Source organism: Phyllobates terribilis, unplaced genomic scaffold (assembly GCF_046119375.1).
Source record: "Phyllobates terribilis strain yellow unplaced genomic scaffold, ASM4611937v1 Scaffold_5__5_contigs__length_657084704, whole genome shotgun sequence".
Lineage (NCBI taxonomy): Eukaryota > Metazoa > Chordata > Amphibia > Anura > Dendrobatidae > Phyllobates > Phyllobates terribilis.
In genome coordinates, this window is record NW_027362765.1 from 592,900,499 (window position 1) to 592,919,647 (window position 19,149).

Sequence of the window (19,149 nt, forward strand, 5' to 3'; positions counted from 1 at the left end):
TGGGCAATTTTTAGGCCCTCTGCAGACCTCCGGGGGGAGCCGCCTGAAAAATGCTCAAGTTTCCCATAGACTTACATTGGGCTCATTACTAGGGCCGAGCACTCGAGCATTCCAACTTGCTCGACTCAAACAACGAGTACCTGAGCATTTTAGTGCTCGCTTATCACTAGTAACCAGTGCAACGTCTGGCACAGGGCGGAGGCATCGGTGTAGCGGTTGGCGAGGAATATGATCCTGGCTGCTGCAGTTAGGACAGATTGGAGAGGGGAGAGTTTAGTAATAGGGAGATTAGAAGAGAGTTCCAGTATTCCAGACGAGAATAAATCAGAGCAGCAGTAAGTGTTTTTGCAGAGTCAAAGGTAAGAAAAGGTCGAATTCTATAAATGTTTTTGAGGTGTAGATGACATGAGCGTGTGAGTGATTGGATGTTTGGAGAGATGGAAAGATCTGAATCAAATATGAGCCCAAGATAGTGGGCTTGTTGCTGGGGAGTAATGATGGAGCCACACACGGTGATAGCAATATTGGGCATAGGTAGGTTAGTGGAGGGAGGAAACGCAAGAAATTCAGTTTTTATCGGGTTCTGTTTCAGATAGAGGGAGGATATAATGTTAGAGACAGTGTAAAGACAATAACTGGTGTTTTATAATAATTCAGGGGTGAGGTCAGGAGACGATGTGTATAATTGGGTGTCATCAGCATAGAGATGGTACTGAAAACCAAATCTACTGATTGTTTGTACAATAGGGGTGGTTTATAAGGAGAAGAGGAGGGGGCCTAGAACTGATCCTTGAGGAACCCCGACAGTAAGGTGAAAAGGGGAAGAAGAGGAGCCAGCAAAAGATGCAGTGAAGGAGCGGTCAGATATCGTAGGTAGGAGGAGAACCAGGATAGAACAATCCATGGTGAGGAGGAGCTGGTGATCCACAGTGTCGAATGCTGCAAAGAGATCCAGGAGAATCAGCAGGGAGTAGTGACCATTAGATCTAGCTGTTAGTAGATCATTAGAGAGTTTAGTGATAGCAGTTTCAGTGGAGTGTAAAGAGTGGAAACCGGATTACAATTCTTGTGCACCTGGTAGCCACGGTAAGGCGTTTCTCAATAGCAGTTTTTTTATGTTTAACAGTCCTTTGAAGTTACTCAGTCCATGAGACAAAAAGGGTATGAGACTCTTAGTGGTTCACAGTTCTGCAACCCTGCAGCAGGGTACGCAATGTGTGTAAAACAAACAAGGAGGGGGAAAACACAAAACTCTTCCGCCGTCCTGGCCAACATCCGGGGAGTCTTGGCACACTTTAGGGCCTCCTGCCCTCTGGAATGCGGAACAGTTCCTTTTGGTGGCGCTTTTCAAGTGCAACGGGCTTAACTAAGCATTTAGGCCGCATTTCTCACGGCCGTCTCACAGCAGGGTATTTCTCACTCTGGCTTGCCCAATATAGATGGTCGAGTGAGGGCCCTGAGAAACGATAACAGTGGCCAGGGCAATGGCAGCCTCAGTCAATGCCGGACTACTAGTACTGGTGGTGGAGGACATGCTGCTGGATACCGACTCCCCACTGGCCTTTCGGGTCCATCCATTGATGCTGGAAAGTGCAGGACTATGAGGCTTTGGAGCTCGGTTTTGGGTCTATTCTGTTTGTAGTTGAGTGGCCGTCTAGGGGCTCACCTTCTCCAGCCGTATTCCCCGGAGATCTCCCTCTTCTGGAGGAATTACTGTCACCACAACCGCATAGCACCCCCGTAGCACATCCTCCTTGGTAAAGCTAAAATGGTCCCCCAGCCATAGCATGAAGGTTCCATGCGGCAAAAACCTGGTGTTCATGTAGACTTTGTTTCCTGTGACCACCTCTTGAATGAATCTGTAGCCCTTCATGGAATCATAATGCCACATGACCCCTTATCTTAGTCTGTGGCCAACTTTGCCGCCTCAGGGGAGCAGCAATTGGGACTATATCCATTTTCCCGCTCCCTCTTCCCTTGGATCACCCGTGACACCCATCGGCCTTCTTGGGGTCTGGGGCTGGGGTTTCCTTCACGTACATCCATGGCAGTGGAGTGGGACCTGCCTTTGGGATCATGGCCTAGGTAAGGGGTCGAGGTGTAATTATGACCATCGCCGCCACCATGGCCTTCAGTCATGCTGCTCGGCCGTATGGCTTCAGCCATGCTGTCACAACCGTTTCCTTCAGGAGACCAGGCTCGGGTTCGGGGATCGGCCAGGAAACTTCTGCCTTAAGGTCCGCTTCTGAGTGCTGGAGTGTCTGAACAGGCTCTTCCAGACACATCAGCAGCTGCAGTCCTCCCAGTCGCATCTCCAGCTCCTGCTCCCTCATCTTTTGCTGTCACTCTGCCGGTTCGGGCCCACCATGAAGGGAAGCATTATAGAATCTCTCCATAGCACCTGGCTCTTCTCTTCTTTCTCACCATCAATGGTGGCAGTCTGGTCTCCTCATGATGTACCTCTCCAGGACTCTGCCCTTCTTTGGTTGGTGCTTCTGGCTTTCCTGACCATTTTCTGTCAGTGTCTGCCCATTCTTCATTGACTTGCTGTAACAGGCATGGCTTGCTAGGCTTCCTAGGCTGAACAGGTTTTCGCGTGATTTCTCTTTGATGACGTCCACAATTGGTGGGCCTGTCTTGCCACACCACTCACCACCATCTTGTCATCAGTGTTCAGTGCCATCTTTGATTTTGCTGGATCTTTCCTCACATCTGTCAAGTTTTCTTGATGCATTGATCGATCCTGCCAACTACGCCAAATGTAAAGTGACCAAATCGATGTCCAGCTCCGCTCTTTCACATTACAGACAATGTCCCAGTCCTAGTGTGCTATAGGGTGCAGGGTATATCATACTCACTTGCAGGCCGCAGGTCTCCGCTGTCTACAGGCTTCCGTCCTCAGGAGTCGCCGCACACAATGCATGGAACACTGGGTTCTTTGTAGCAGTCAAAATTTTACTAAACAGTAAAAGCTCATCAGGTGGATAAAAGTGGGATAGGGCACAGCAATGTAGATTTCCTTCTTCCTTAGCACAACTCCTCTTCTGTTCGACCACACTTTCATTCTGAGCTATCCCCTGACTCCATGAGCCCCATCAATTCATTGTCCTCTCCGGGTCTGTCCACCTGCCCCCCATGGAGGGTCTGGCCACCGACCTCATGATGTCGGAAGGCTAGGCCGGCTACATGGTACCTGGCCCGAGCCCTAAGCGGTGAAGTAGGGAGAAACAAGTGTGCCTCCCTAGCCTCTATAGTGGAAGGATGTTGTGTGACAAGATGCTCCATAAAGAAAGAGAAACGTCCAAAAGACTTTGAACCCGCTATCCCTTGTATATATCCCTTTCCAAGTTATTGTTCAGTAAAGACTTTAAGTTTGAATGACTGTCTCCTTTAGTCAGCTGTGGATCCTATGGTCCTTGCCAGCCAACACCACTGTCTACAGGCGACCTGCATGGGTGCAAGGCCCTCACAGCCCTCACAGCACCAACTCAAACATCCAGCCAGGACCCACTCTTTCATGTAGCTCGCCGGGGCGTGACAGAAGATTAGTGGCTTGCCCGTGGCTACCGTCCCCGCTCTACAATAGAATTACTGTTGATTAAATACGACTGTCAGAATTATAGCAAAACATAAGAGTGCCTATAATTACAAAAGAAATATCACAAATAAAAGAGAACTATACTTTTTATTAGAAAAAGTGTATTAAGAAATATTATCTACATTGTATAATTGTTTTTCCCCACTGCATAATGTTTGTAAATGTGAATTTATTATGTATAACTGTGCTACTTTTGCTCAGTCCGACTAATCTCTTTTTTTCTATCTAATTTAGGTTACAGTGAAATACATTCAGAAGAATGGTGCTGTTATTCCTGTCCGAGTTCATACTATTGTAATATCAGTGCAGCATGATGAGACCATCTCTTTAAGTGACATGCAGGAAGCCTTAAAGAATAAAGTTATAAAGGCTGTCGTTCCTGACAAGTATCTGGATGAGAATACTATTTACCATTTACAGCCAAGTGGGCGTTTTGTTATTGGTGGTCCTCAGGTGACTTCATTACCTACTTTCTGAATATGTCTGGAACATATACATTTGTTTATTGCACATATTAGATTTTTTTCTTATTTTATCAACATTTTGTCTATCTTATTAATCTTTATAACAAAATATTTTTTATATATTACAGGGTGATGCTGGCGTCACAGGCCGAAAGATTATTGTAGATACATATGGAGGATGGGGTGCCCATGGTGGTGGAGCTTTTTCAGGAAAAGACTACACAAAAGTAGATCGTTCTGCCGCCTATGCTGCCCGCTGGGTTGCTAAATCTTTGGTGCATTCTAAGCTCTGCCATCGTGTCTTGGTCCAGGTATGTTTAATTTTCTTTTTTTTATTTGTGTGTTAGTTTACTTAAAGAACTACCTGTAAAGTTCATTTTTATATGGATTTACTAGGTGTCATATGCCATCGGTGTGGCCCAGCCATTATCAGTTTCACTGTTCACTTATGGGACCTCGGAAAAAACTGAAAAGGAGCTGTTGGACATTGTCAATAAAAACTTTGACCTGAGACCTGGAGTTATAGTCAGGTAAAATGAATGAGGCATATCTAATAAATTATGAATGTTTCTTATTCAGTGTATTAACTTACTGTTGTATAGAACTGGTTCTTGATACTTACCTGTCATGGCTACCAGTCAAGAGTATGAAGGCTATATGGTTCTCTTTTGTATATACAAAGATATTCTCCTCTATTGAACTATACATACATTTTGTGATGGAGTATGCCATGATATTTTTGGTATGTAATCCATTTAAAAATAATTATCTACGTCATTAGTATAGCCTAGGAGCTGTAGAGGCCTCTGACTCCTAAAGGGGGAGTTCTGGTTAAAACAAATTATCAAAAATCCACTTGATAACTGTTAGCTTAGTGTGAGTTCAATCCAGAAACATACATAGAAACTATAGGGCCCAATAACAAAAGTTCTAACTGGCCCTGCCACCCACCAAATTTAATGGAGTCGTGCAGTCATTGTGCACACAGGCAGTCACAGAAGTGCATATTTCCCACCTTTTATAGGTAAGGAAAGTAATGTGTTGCTGCACGACGACAGCAATTGTTCCCATATTGAAGCCCCTTAGCATTCTCTCCTTCTACCATACACCTTTCATGGTCCCCATAGACCAGGGGTCCTCAAACTACGGCCCGCGGGCCACATGCGGCCCGCGGAGGACTTTTATCTGGCCCGCCGGGCTATGGGCGGAGGAGAGGAGAGCGGTGTCAGCGTCCGTCCTTCCCCCCGCTTGCTCAGGGCCCCGGCAGGCGGATACTTACCTCTCCCCGTGCCTCCGCAGATCCGCTGTCTTCCTGCTCTGCGCTTCCTGTGACGTCTCAGGTCAGAGGGCGTGGTGACGTCTTTACACCGCGCCCCCCCGAGTGCCGTCACAGGCAGCGCAGAGCGGGACAACGCCGCCGCGACGCTGGAGTCCAGACCAGAGTAGAGCAGCGGCAGCGCCAGCAAGTGAGAAGTGAGGTGAGTATTGGATTTTTTTTTATGTATGGAGGCATAGGTCATTATATGGGGGGGTGACATCCTGCATGGGGCATGATATGGGGGGGTGACATGCTGCATGGGGCATTATATTGGGGGGTGACATGCTGCATGGGGCATTATATGGGGGGGTGACATGCTGCATGGGGCATTATATGGGGGGGTGACATGCTGCATGGGGCATTATATGAGGGGGTGACATGCTGCATGGGGCATTATATGGGGGAGTGACATGCTGCATGGGGCATTATATGGGGGGGTGACATGCTGCATGGGGCATTATATGAGGGGGTGACATGCTGCATGGGGCATTATATGTGGGGTGACATGCTGCATGGGGCATTATATGGGGGAGTGACATGCTGCATGGGGCATTATATGGGGGGGGTGACATGCTGCATGGGGCATTATATGGGGGGTGACATGCTGCATGGGGCATTATATGGGGGTGACATGCTGCATGGGGAATTATAAAGACAGGGGAGTGATATCCTGCATGGGGCATTATATGGGGGGTGACATCCTGCATGGGGCATTATATGGGGGGGTGACATCCTGCATGGGGCATGATATGGGGGGTGACATGCTGCATGGGGCATTATATGGGGGGGTGACATGCTGCATGGGGCATTATATGGGGGAGTGACATGCTGCATGGGGCATTATATGGGGGAGTGACATGCTGCATGGGGCATTATATGGGGGGGTGACATGCTGCATGGGGCATTATATGGAGGGGTGACATGCTGCATGGGGCATTATAAAGACAGGGGAGTGATATCCTGCATGGGGCATTATATGAGGGGTGACATCCTGCATGGGGCATGATATGGGGGGTGACATCCTGCATGGGGCATTATATGGGGGGGAAAGGGACATCCTGCATGGGGCATTATAAAGACAGGGGAGTGATATCTTGCATGGGGCACTATATGGTGTGAGAAAGGGACATCCTGCATGGGGCATTATATGGGGGGTGGCATCCAGCATGGGGCATTATAAGGGGGGAACATCCTGCATATGGCATTATAAGGGGGAAACAGCCTGCCTGTTGGGAACATTTACCTGCCTATTGGGGACCTATGCTGCCTATTGGGGACATTTACCTGCCTATTGGGGATATTTACCTGCCTATTGGGGACCTATGCTGCCTATTCGGTACATTTACCTGCCTATTGAGGACATATGCTGCCTATTGGGTACAGTTACCTACCTATTGAAATACCGGTTGATTTAACTTTACTTGTTCCTCATTTTAAATATTGTATTTGTTCCTGTATTGTTTTTTTTACTTCAAAATAAGATATGTGCAGTGTGCATAGGAATTTGTTCATAGTTTTTTTTAAAAACTATATTCTGGCCCTCCAATGGTCTGAGGGACCGTGAACTGGCCCCCTGTTTAAAAAGTTTGAGGACCCCTGCCATAGACTATGATGCACCCCAAAATCCTCCCCCCACATACAGTATTATACCCTCACAGCATTGCTATGTGCATTATAATGCTCCAACAGCTCCCTATTCACAGTATGAAGCTTTCAAAGCTCTCTTATACACATCATGATGACCTTACAGCTTTTCTATGCACATTATGATGTCCCCGCATTTCCTCTATATAGAGTATGATGCCTTACAGCTCTCCAATATTATAGCCCAATAACTCACTATAAAGAGTACGATGGCACCAACAGCTCCCTATACACGGTATGATGGCCCCAACAGCTCCCTATACACAATATAATGGCCTCATAGCTCTCATATATATATATGGTATGATGCCTTCTCAGCTACATATGCAAAGTATGATGGCCACTCTATATTAGTATGATGATCTCACAGCTAATCTATACCTTGTATGATGGTTCCATAGATCCCCATACACAGTATGAAGGCCCCCTGTACAAATTATGGTGGCCCCCTATACATAGTATGATGCCCCCACATCTCCCCATACACAGTATAAAGATCCTACAGCCCCCTCTGAAGAATAAGAGTAAGAGTACGATGCCTTCACAGCTCCCCTATGCACAGTATAATGCCCACCACAGATCCCCTATATACAGTATGAAGGCCTCTACACCTATATATAGCCTGATGTCCCCACAGCTTCCCTATACACAGTATAATTCTCTTAGAGCTCCCCTATACACAGCATGATGCCCTTACAGCTCCCTTATAAACAGCATGATTTCCACAATATGCACAGTATGATGGCTCCTAAAGCTCCCTTATACACAATATGATGGCTCCACAGCTCCTTATGCATGGCATTATGACACGGCTATATACGATATGATGACCCCCACAGCTCTTCTATACTCAGTATGATGACTCAACAGCTCCATATACACATTATGAAGTCCCACAAGTATTGACTGAAAAAATAATAAAAAACTACTCACCTACTCACATTTCCCTGATGCACTGCTCACCTTCATATATACACACATATACAGCAGGTGAAATACAAGTATGTATTGAACACTTCACTAGTTTTCTAAGTAAATATATTTCTAAAGGTGCTGTTGGCATGAAATTCTCACCAGATGTTGGTAACAACCCATGCAATCCACACAGGCAACAAAATCAAACCTTAGATGTCCATAAATTAAGTTATGCGCAATAATGAGAAATGACACAGGAAAAAAGTATTGAACACATGAAGCACGAGAGGTGAAAAAAGCCATGGAAAGTCATGACACCAGCTGAAATGTATCAATAATTAGAAAGTAATCCTGCCGCTTAGTGAAAAATAATATCAGCTGGTTCAACTGATGGCCTATAAAAAATTTCTCATTACCAAGGTGCCACACAAGAAACCTCTCATGATGGGTAAAACCAGTGAGCTGTCTCAAGACCTTTGCAACCCTATTGTTGCAAAACATACTGATGGCATTGGTTACAGTACACTTTCTAAACTGAAGATTCCAGTGAGCACTGTCGGGGCCATAATCCTGAAAAATGGAAAGAACATCATTTCACCACATACCAGCCACGACCAGGTGCTCCACACAAGATTTCAGACAGAGAAGTGAAGAGAATTATCAGAAGAGTTGTACGAGAGTCAAGGACCACCTGTGGAGAATTACAGAAAGACCTATAATCAGCAGGTACAATTGTTTCTGGGAAAACAATAAGTAATTTACTCAACCTCCATGGCCTATATGCACGCTCACCACGCAAGGCTCCATTGCTGAACAAAACGCATGTTCAAGTGCATTTAAAATTTGCTCAACAACATGTAGGCAAGCCTGTGAAATACTGGTAATATGTATTCTGGTCATATGAGACCAAAATTTAACTCTTTAGATGTCATAATATACATGATGTTTCCAGGCGAAAAGGCAGTGCATATCACCCCAAAAACACCATACCAAGAGTAAAGTATAGAGATAGGAGCATCATGGTATGGGGCTGTTTTTCAACATACGGCACTGGCAAACTTCATATAATTGAAGGAAGGGTGAATGGACCAATGTGAATGAAATCGGGGTGATGAAGATGAAACATGTGTGAACAGTTCAGCAAGACAATGATCCCAAACACACAGCCAAGGAACCTCTCAATTGGTTTCAGAGAAAGAAATTAAAGCTGTTAGAATGGCCCAACCAATCACCTGACCTAAATCCAATAGAAAATTTATGGAAGAAACTAAAGCTCAGCATCCATAGAAGGATCCCATAGAACCTTCAGGATATGAAAAGTGTTTGTGTGGAAGAATGGGCCAAAATCACAACTAAGCAATGCATGCGACTAGTTTTTCCATACAGGAGGCATCTTGAATCTGTCATAAGCAACAAAGGCTTTTGTACAATGTATTAATTCAATTTCAGTAAGTGTGTTCAATACTTTTTTCACGGTGTCATTTCTCATTATTACACATAACTTAATTTATGGACATCTATTTATTTTATTCACTCTTAAAGCACCATTAATTCTACAGCCCTTTACAAATGTGAAAATCCCTGTCCCATTTGGGCTTACAATCTAAATTCCCTATTAGTATGTCTTTGGGAGGAAACCAAAGAACATGGAGGAAGCCCACACAAGCATGGAGTGAACATACAAACTCCTTGCAGATGTTGTCCTTGGTGGGATTTGAACCCAGGACTCCAACACTGCAAGGCTGCAATGCTAACTACTGAGCTACCATGCTGCCTTGGCTTAATTTCTTTGCCTCTGTGGACTGAATGGGTTTTTACTGACTGAATAGCACCTTTAGAAATTTATTTACTTGGAAAATTTGTGACACGTTCAAAACTTATTCCACCCGCTGTATGTTATTATTATAGCGTCATTTATTCCATGGCTCTATACATGTGAAAATACATAATGAAAACAAGTACAATAATCATGAACAGTACAAGTCACTGACTGGTACAGGAGGAGAAAGGATCTTGCCCACAAGGGCTCACAGTCTACACGGGATGGGTGAAGAACCAGCAGGTGGGGGTAGATCTGGTTGTGCAGCGGGATAGTGGAGTGAGTATTCCTGAAAATTTTTGACTTTTTGGAAGAGGTAGATCTTCAGGTTCCTTTTGAATGTTCCCATGGTAGTCAAGAGTCTGATATGTTGGGGTAGAGAGTTCCAGAGTATGTGGGATGCATGGGAGAAATTTGGTATGCGATTGTGGGAAGAGGAGATAAGAGGGGAGTAGAGAAAAAGATCTTATGAGGTTCGGAGGTTATGTGTAGGTATGTGCCGAGAGACTAGTTCACAGATGTATGGAGGAGGCAGGTTGCGGATGGCTTTGTATGTCATTGTTAGGGTTTTGAACTGGAGTCTTTGGGCAATGGGGAACAAGTGAAGGGATTGGCAGAGACGAGAGGTCAGGGAATAGCGTGGGGACAGATGGATTATTCGGGCAGCAAAGTTTAGGATAAATTTGAGTGGTGCAAGAGTGTTAGTAGGGAGGCCACAGAGCAGGAGGTTGCAGTAGTCAAGGCGAAAGGTGATAAGGGCATGCACTAGTGTTTTTGCCGATTCTTAGTTAAGGAATGTATGGATCCGGGAAATATTTTTTAGTTGGCAGGAAGTGGCAAGGACTTGGATATGTGGTTTGAAGGAGAGAGCAGAATCAATGATTACCCCGAGACAGCGAACTTGCGGGACTGAGGAGAGTGAGAAGCAATTGACTTTGATGGATAGGTATGTTGGGAGAGTTGAGTGAGATGGGGGAAAGATGATGAATTCTATTTTGTCCATGTTAAGTTTTAGGAATTGAGCCGATAAGGATGAAATAGCTGACAGACATTGTGGAATTCTGGTTAGTATGGAGGTGACATTAAGTCCAGAGAGATCCGTGTATCATCAGCATAGAGATAGTATTGAAATCTGTGGGACTCTATGAGCTGATCCAGACCGAAGGTGTAGATGGAGAAGAGCAGGGGCCCTAGAACTGAACCTTGGGGGACCCTGAGAGACCCTGAGAGATAGGGGGAGAGGAGGAGGTGGTGTGTGAGTGGGAGATGCTGAATGTCTGGTCTGTTAGGTATGAAGAGATCCAAGATAGGGTCAAGTCTGTGAGAGAATCTGTAGTAAGAGGGAATGGTCCACTGTGTAGAAGGCAGAGGACAGGTCCAAGGACAGGAGGACAGAGCAGTGTTGCTTGATTTTGACGGTTAGTAGGTCATTGGTGACTTTAGTTAAAGCAGTTTTGGTTGAAGCCAGATTGTAACTGGTCGAAGAGGGAGCAGGAGGAGAGATTGAAGGACAGTTCAAGATGGACATGCTATTCCAGTAGTTTTGAGGCATAAGGGAGAAGTGATATGGGGCAATAGCTAGATGCAGAGGATGTGTCAAGGGAGGGCTTTTTGATGATGGGTATGATTGAGGCATATTTAAAGCATGAGGGGAAGACACCAGTTATTGATAGGTTAAAGAGATGGGTTAGGGATGAGATGAAGACTGTGATGAGGTTTGGGATGAGGTTGGATGGCATGGGGTCAAATGCACAGGTGCTGAGATGTATGTGTATATTTGTTTTGGAATTTTGAAAATCACAGATTCGATAGACATGTTAATGATGCGCAAAAGATGAAAAAAGTAAATAAAAATTGTAAAACATCCCAATTTATTCAGTATTGGTTATAAATACCACATGCATAAATCCCTGCACTTACACACTTTGGCAGCTATCAATGAGGTTATTAATGATTTTCTCAGGAATGTTTTGCCTTTGATGAATTGCTGAATACACTTGGGAAAACCAGCTGCTGGCTGCTCCCTTTGCAATTGCCAACTAATAATGTCTCAGATGTGCTAGATGGAAGACAAGTCCAGAGATGCTGCAGGCTATGTTAGCATGTTTAGGCCACAATCAATGCACACAGTAGCACAAACAACATATGGTCTGGTTTTGTCATAAAAAATAGCTCCTACAAGGTTTGCTAATCAATTTCCAGCTCTCATTGCATCTAAAACAAAAGTGGGACTCATCACTGAAGAGGATAGACCCCCATTCCAGCCTCTATTGCTATATTGCTCTGCACCATGATAACCTTTGAGATCGGTGCCTTGAAGCGAATGGAACACCTGAAGATGGACTTCTGACTCGTAGCCCAATGTCATGTAACCGTCTTCTGAAGACTCTGCTTAATATGTGATGTCCAATTTCAACTGCAGTGCAGAACAGATTACTGTGTGCCATCTTCGAAACTGACAAGACCATGTGAGTAACATCATGAAGAGGCCTAACGATGGAACTACTCCCAGGATTATGGTGTGGGGTGATATAATATACAGTAGCTGGACTTTGCTAGTCTTCATTTCAGGTATATTAACAGCTTGGCATTTCACTGATTTGATCTTGGAACCATTGGAATGGTCATTTCTGAAAGGTGTCCCAGGAGCCATTTTTCAACACAACAACAGCAGGTTGCATGTTGCTCGTGCTACTGTGAGCAGCCAGCGTGGCTTAAATGTGCTACCATGACCTGCATCATCTCCGAACTTGACACCTGGCGAGCACATCTGGAAGATCATTGATTGGCAATTGCAAAGGGAGCTGCCAGCAGCAGCTTTTGCTCAACTGCATTCAGTGTGGCTGAATATTCCTCAGACAACCATAATAACCTCAGTGATAGCAGCCAATGGGTATTTCTCTACGAGGTGCTTAGATAGAAAACTGAATATATCGAGATGTCTTGAAATTTTGTTTCCATTACTTAATATTTTGCATATCATTAAAGTATTTATCCATCCTATGACTTTCTTAATTCCACAACTTTTAATTTAGGCTGTGTGCCCACTATGCATTTTTTAAGCGTTTCCGCAGTGGCAATTCCACTGCAGAAATGCTTAAAAAACGCTTGGTAGAAGGTCTGCAATGTTCCCCAATGATAATCCGCATGTGCTGTGCACATGCTGCGGAAATTTCCGCTGCGGATTATCATTGCGGAAAAATCCACAGCACTACCAATTATTTTGCGTAATCGCGGCGTTTTCGCCGCCATTGACTTGCATTGAATCGCTTAATATCTGCATGACTACATGTGCACATGCGGATATTAAGCGATTCAATGTGCAGATGGTACCCAGGTTTGTAGAAGAGGAGACTCTCCTCCAGACCCGGGTACCATAGTACCTGTAAAATAAAAAATATACATTATACTTACCTTCTGATGGTCCCCAGTCCCGTGACTCATCACTTGACTAAATGACGTCATGGCAGGTCCTTTTAGACAACCGCGAGACATCGGGAAGACCGGATGCATCGGATAAGGAGACCGGGGGCCATCAGAAGGTGAGTATAATGTTTTTTTTTTCATGTTTTACCATTTTTATTCTTTTTTTTAACTAACTTGGTCACACTATATAAAATCCATGCCGGTTGCATGGATTTATATAGTGTGACCAAGTTGTCAAGCACTTTCCACGTGATGCTAAAATCGCTTGGAAAGCGCTTGACAACTCGCATGCGAAATCACATGATCAAAACTCTTAAATTACGCTTGTCCCTGGCAGGAAAACGCATGTACAATCCGCATGTACAATCCGCATGCGTTTTTTCTGCCAGGGAGATGCAGAAGCGCTCAGGAAAAATCCGGAGCATTTCTGCATCGTGGGCACTTAGCCTTATGGTGCTGCAATGTCAATGTTAAGGAGTGTAAACATATATACACAACATGACAGAAAATAATATATGCAGATTTAACAATCTTTTGAAATATAGATTATTTGTCTTTCTACAGGGACCTTGATTTGAAGAAGCCTTTATACCAGAACACTGCATGCTATGGGCATTTTGGTAGAGATGGATTTTCTTGGGAAGTTCCAAAGGAATTGATCTTTTAATGAGAGATAGAAGAACTGACAATATCGAGTAGAAAATAGAGCAACATAGAACATTCTCCTTCAGGAATTCCAAATTTACTATTAATTAACATTTATGATGACATCAAGGAAAATACCATACGAAGCAACAGCAATGGATGGATCTTCTGGAAGTAAAAAGTATTATCCAAACTCAAGCAGATATTCTACATGTTATTTCGTACTGTGTTGTGTTGGATAACTAGGGTTTCTGCTCTCTGTTTGTAGATTTTTTCATGGTAATGATAACTTAACGCTGTTTTATCAACTCCACTACATGACCTAACATTCATATTTCTGATGTCAATAATGAGGCTTTCATACCTTTCTTAAGACTCAATGCACCATCTTAAAGACATTTTTTCAGTTTATACATACTGTAGGTATTGTTATCATCAATTTGTCCACATTAATCAAATATTTTTAAAAATCAAAAAAAATTCTGTATACATTCTGTATTAATTCATTTTTATATGATTTTGAGGATCTTTGCTTGCTTTCATTCAATACTTCATACTGTAGTTTACTTCTAGGGGATGAAAATCTATCCTGGTAATATAATGAATCCACAGGTGCACTGCTCGCTTTACTACTGTTATAGGAAGTGTATTGTAAAGAATAATGTACATAAAGGATGACACCGATAGCAATGGACACCTGTAAAAGAGCAATTTATGGGTCCCTTACTAACTAGAAGCTCATAAAAAGGGCACCCTCTTATATTTCTTTAACAATCTGTAACAAACTGTAAAATATAGAATTAATGAGCTTAGTCCATATACAATCTAATATAGTAGGAAACTACTTTTAAATGACAATTCTAATGTTTTTTCTATTATTTCCCCATCCTTTAGCTATCAGTAATTCGTGTACAGTGTGTGCTTTAAAATACTTATACTTTGCTGTCTTCTGCCGTTTCCAGCGCTGCTCCAGTCCTCTCCTGCATCATGTGACCACAGTTATGCCCACCCAACTCTCACAACGTCTTCTATATGAACCGAAGGTCACTTTATCAATATAAGTCTTTAAGACAATGGTTGTTCGCTGTGTGAGACAGCCATTTAGAACTGCAGTAACATGATGCAAAAAAGGACCAGAGCAGCACTGGACATGACAAAACACACTGACCTTTAAATATTATAATGTACACTCTGGGGTGGTCCTTTGGCGTGGTGAGACTGTGTTACCAAGGTTGAATATATTTTATATACATTCACGCATCTCTTGACTTTGACTAATTTTCTCTTTCCTCTATTGGTTCCAATGCACATCATTATAGTGAATTTTGATTGTAGTTATGCTTATACAAACCTCTATGTCTTGGAATTCCTATGACCATTAGACATTATAGTTGGTTAATCAATGTAAACTTCTGTCTTAAAAGACCACTTTACTGCTTCTGAAATATTCTCTAAGGTAACTAAGTCATAAACTGAAATTTTAGCCCTTTACTTCTAAAATCCCAGCCCATAAAATATCAAGGAGTCCCTCTTTTGCTGCTCTTTGAACCTCTGTGTCAGGCACTCACTATCAGGTGCCGCACTTTTTTTTATCATGGTTTTTCTCAAGAGGCAAAACCTTTAATATCAGATATCAGTCCAACCCATAGTCCTGAACAGCTCATTTATATATAAGAAACATGTTGATTTCTCTGGAATAAAACATTAGATTGCAGATATCAATGAATAGTTTTATTCATCTTCCTATCACCTTTGTGTCCATATAGATGGTTTAGGAGGCTTGATCCTATTGACAAATTCCCTTTAAAGAGTTATTTCCAACTATACTGACATTTCATTTTAGTAAATACTTGTACTGTCCATAAGATAAAAATTTGCAGCATTATTTCTTAGAACACTATGTTGTGCTGTTCCTCTGTTATTCATCCTAGAAATAGTTGAATAAATTCATAACTGGTTGTTACCATTGAAAAAGTAGGAGAAAAGCCAGCTCATCAAGGCATAGGTGCCCTGATACTGTGCGGCATCTGGGGATTTGCAGGAAAAAGAAGAGAACATCCAACACTCTTTAGTGGAAAATAATAGATGTATAAGTAAAAATACCTTTAGAAAAAATAAATTAAAAAAATTTAGCACATGTAGAAGAGAACAAAGCTGACGCCTTTTGAACACAATAAGTAATAAGTATTCTTAGTCGTTCTACTAATAAAAGTGTTTTTACTTATACATCTATTTTTTTTTCCACAAAAGAGTGCTGGTTGTTACCATTCCCCTCGTCAATGGAGTATGTCCTTACATTGTCATGGACTGTAAGAACTGATTGGACAGTGTGTTGAGGCACCCCTCACATCGATAACACACAGTTGTCAATTTATTCATTATTTTTTTAGAAGGAACAACAGAGTATTGCCGCAAATTAAAGTCATAATTGTAAAGTGCTACGGAATATGCTGGTGCTATATAAATAGAAATATTATTATTATTTATTATAATAAAATATACTCCAGATTTTCCTGGATTGATATTTTACTAGAAATCTATTTATTTACCAAAACAGACATGTCAAGTGAGCCACCGGGTCTTCTTTAAAACTGACTTATGTCAATCCAACCCAATTTTTGTAGAACATTAGCAGCAATTAGAAAACGCATTTAACTCCTTTAAATTTGATAATAATAATGCTTGTAGGATACTTAACTTTAAAAAATGATTTTTCAATGGCCATTATGTCTTACATTGTGTGAGGAGCCAATCTCTAATGTGGTAGCAGCCCACGGAAGACAGTGGCAGGGAGACCAGATAGAAGCATATTACATTTTAAAGACTTGTGGACTACCAACAGCTATATACAGTAGCATACTAGCAGAGATATTCTAAATGCTTTCAGGTGAAAATAACTCTTTGACATCTTAACAACCTGAGTCCTCTGTTGGATAGTTAGAGCGGGCTCAGGAGCTGTGCCTACTTCATACTGAGCAGAGGCAGGCCGGCAGTGTTTCACAGCCAGCATCTGCTTCTAACAGCAGCAAACAGAGCTACCTCAGGTCAAAGCTGTTTAACCATTTAAATCACTGGTACTTAGATATTCTGCTCACTACTGAACTCACACACTGTCTCAAATAGGCCCCTCATGATGCTGTTGCAGGGACCATGGGGCCTGCTGAAGGCCCCCATGGCTGTCACTTTAGTCCCTCTGTGGCTACATAGGAAAACATATGTATCACAATAATACTGCAGCATATAGTATGAGCAAAAAATTATCCCAGCTTCAAAAAATAAAGGAAAAATTGAAAAAAAAATATTGTAAAAAGTATTAAAAGAATAAGAATACGAATAAAAGTAAAAAAACACCCATACATATTTGTTATCAATGTTGTGTCCGTAAAAGTCCAATCTATGAAAATTTCAAATTCTTTACACCATACCATAAATGCAGGATTGCCATTTGTTGGTCATTGCATTTTCATTAAAAATGCAATAAAAAGCGTTGAAGACATTAAATGAATCCCAAAACGGTATAAGTCAAAAAAAGCTCAGTGCGCAAAATACAAGCCTGCATGCAGCTCCATCTACAGTAAAATCAATAAGTTACAGGTTTCAGTATATGGTGACCCAATTTTTTTTTAACAAAGTTCAACATTTTTCTTTTTGGCCACTAACATTTTAAGGAACCTGATAAGTTTAGTATTGCCGTTATCTTACTGACCTGGAGAATCGTTTTGCCTGTTCACCTTATAGATCAATGAAAGCTGTCAAAAAGGAAACCCCACTTGGAATTTTTTTACTGTTTTTTTTGTACCTTACATTGTAAAATGAATAGTGTCATTTAAAACTACAACTCGTCCTGCAAAAAAAACAAGTCACATACGGCTATATGGGTGGAAAAGTAAAATAAAGTTATGGCTCTTGAAAGAACAGCAGGAAAAAATCAAAGTGAATAAAATGAAATAGTGCCAGGTCTTAAAAGATTTCGCAATTATTCTGATGGAAATTGATCCTTTTTTTGCTGCCTGATTCGTATAGAGGCCGATAGAAAAAAACATCATAAATCTACAGTGGTAATGTGAGGCTCCATAGATGTGTACTGTAAGGTACAACACTGAAATTGTTTTTAAAACTTAGTTATCAAATGTTTGTTAATGAACATTTGCTCCAAGGTCAAAGGAGACAGCTGAAGACTCCCAGAACATTGTGTAACCTGTTTTGCAAAATCTTATAATGATTAATTTGCAAATACAAATGAAAGGACAGGTACCAGAGTTCAAAGACCCTAATAGTGAGTCGTCACATAGACAGCATACGCTATTTGTTTTACACAAGAAAGCAATATTTTGTAATCTGAATTCTCTCATTAAGTAAATTATACATGACGCAGATATTAGTTGTGTTCCTTAGCGGATTCTGCTGATGCAAAAAACACTCAATGACAGGAACATGTGTATCAGGGCAGCCCTCCTGTGGCGGAAAACAAGGTTTAGTGTGTTGAATTTGCATGTTCATGGATCAGGGTATGGCGGATCCTGAAAAATTAACTTTTTAGCCCTTGCTATAATCTAGCTCTGGTCTTTGGGATCAAACTCTAGGAGACTTTTTTGGTCCATTAACACCCTAAATATCGCAGCAACAGTAATGAGAAGCACTATGAATAATTGTGGAAATGGCAGCCAGACAATCGTGGTAGCTCAAAAAATGCTTCTTCTAAAATCAATCGCAGAACAACTCAAGATCACATCCCTGGACTGTAACATAATAGTTCCTAAATGGAAGACAAATGCTGCTAATGTTAGGAGATATTAGCTAACATGGCTTATAGAAGCAAATGTGATTTTTGTAATTCATGTTGGAAATCTGTGATATACAATAAAATAGACTTTGTTTTTTTCTGATGTTTCTTGCATAACTTGTCTGTGTAAAGGGAAGAGTTGAAAGCCTATACAATGGCTCTCCTGATGCTTCTTATAAGGTTGGAGTAACAAGCACAGTAAGCAGGTGCCCACGGACAACAATATTTGAAAGATGACTATGAAGGGATGCAGTGGACATATCCTTGGTGGACATATCATTGGTGCAACCTGTGTAGCTGCACAGGGGTCCAAGAGGTAAGGGGGTCACTACAACCTCTAAAGCAGGTGGAATTGTGCATTATGATGAGCTATTGGACTGGAAAGGGCTCAATTTTTACCACCAAAATTTTGCTTTAGTCTGACAATTTCTGCTGAATGTAGAAATATCCCATATGTGGCTGTGCAGTACTACTTAGCCATACAGCGAGACTTGGGAGGGACGAAGCGATTTTTGCCTCCTGGAGCCAAGATTTGGA

The 19,149-nt window shown here is 42.1% G+C and overlaps 1 protein-coding gene across 1 annotated transcript in view; it reads left to right on the forward strand.

Moving 5' to 3' along the window:
• MAT1A (methionine adenosyltransferase 1A) overlaps nucleotides 1-18,533 on the forward strand; it is a 108,576-nt gene extending 90,043 nt beyond the window's left edge. The window contains exons 6-9 of the mRNA XM_073685984.1: nucleotides 3,833-4,051; nucleotides 4,191-4,373; nucleotides 4,459-4,592; nucleotides 13,749-18,533. Of these exons, the coding sequence (XP_073542085.1) occupies nucleotides 3,833-4,051; nucleotides 4,191-4,373; nucleotides 4,459-4,592; nucleotides 13,749-13,851 (639 nt within the window). The 3' untranslated portion in view covers nucleotides 13,852-18,533. The remainder of the gene's footprint in view (nucleotides 1-3,832; nucleotides 4,052-4,190; nucleotides 4,374-4,458; nucleotides 4,593-13,748) is intronic.
• Nucleotides 18,534-19,149: the final 616 nt, after the last annotated feature.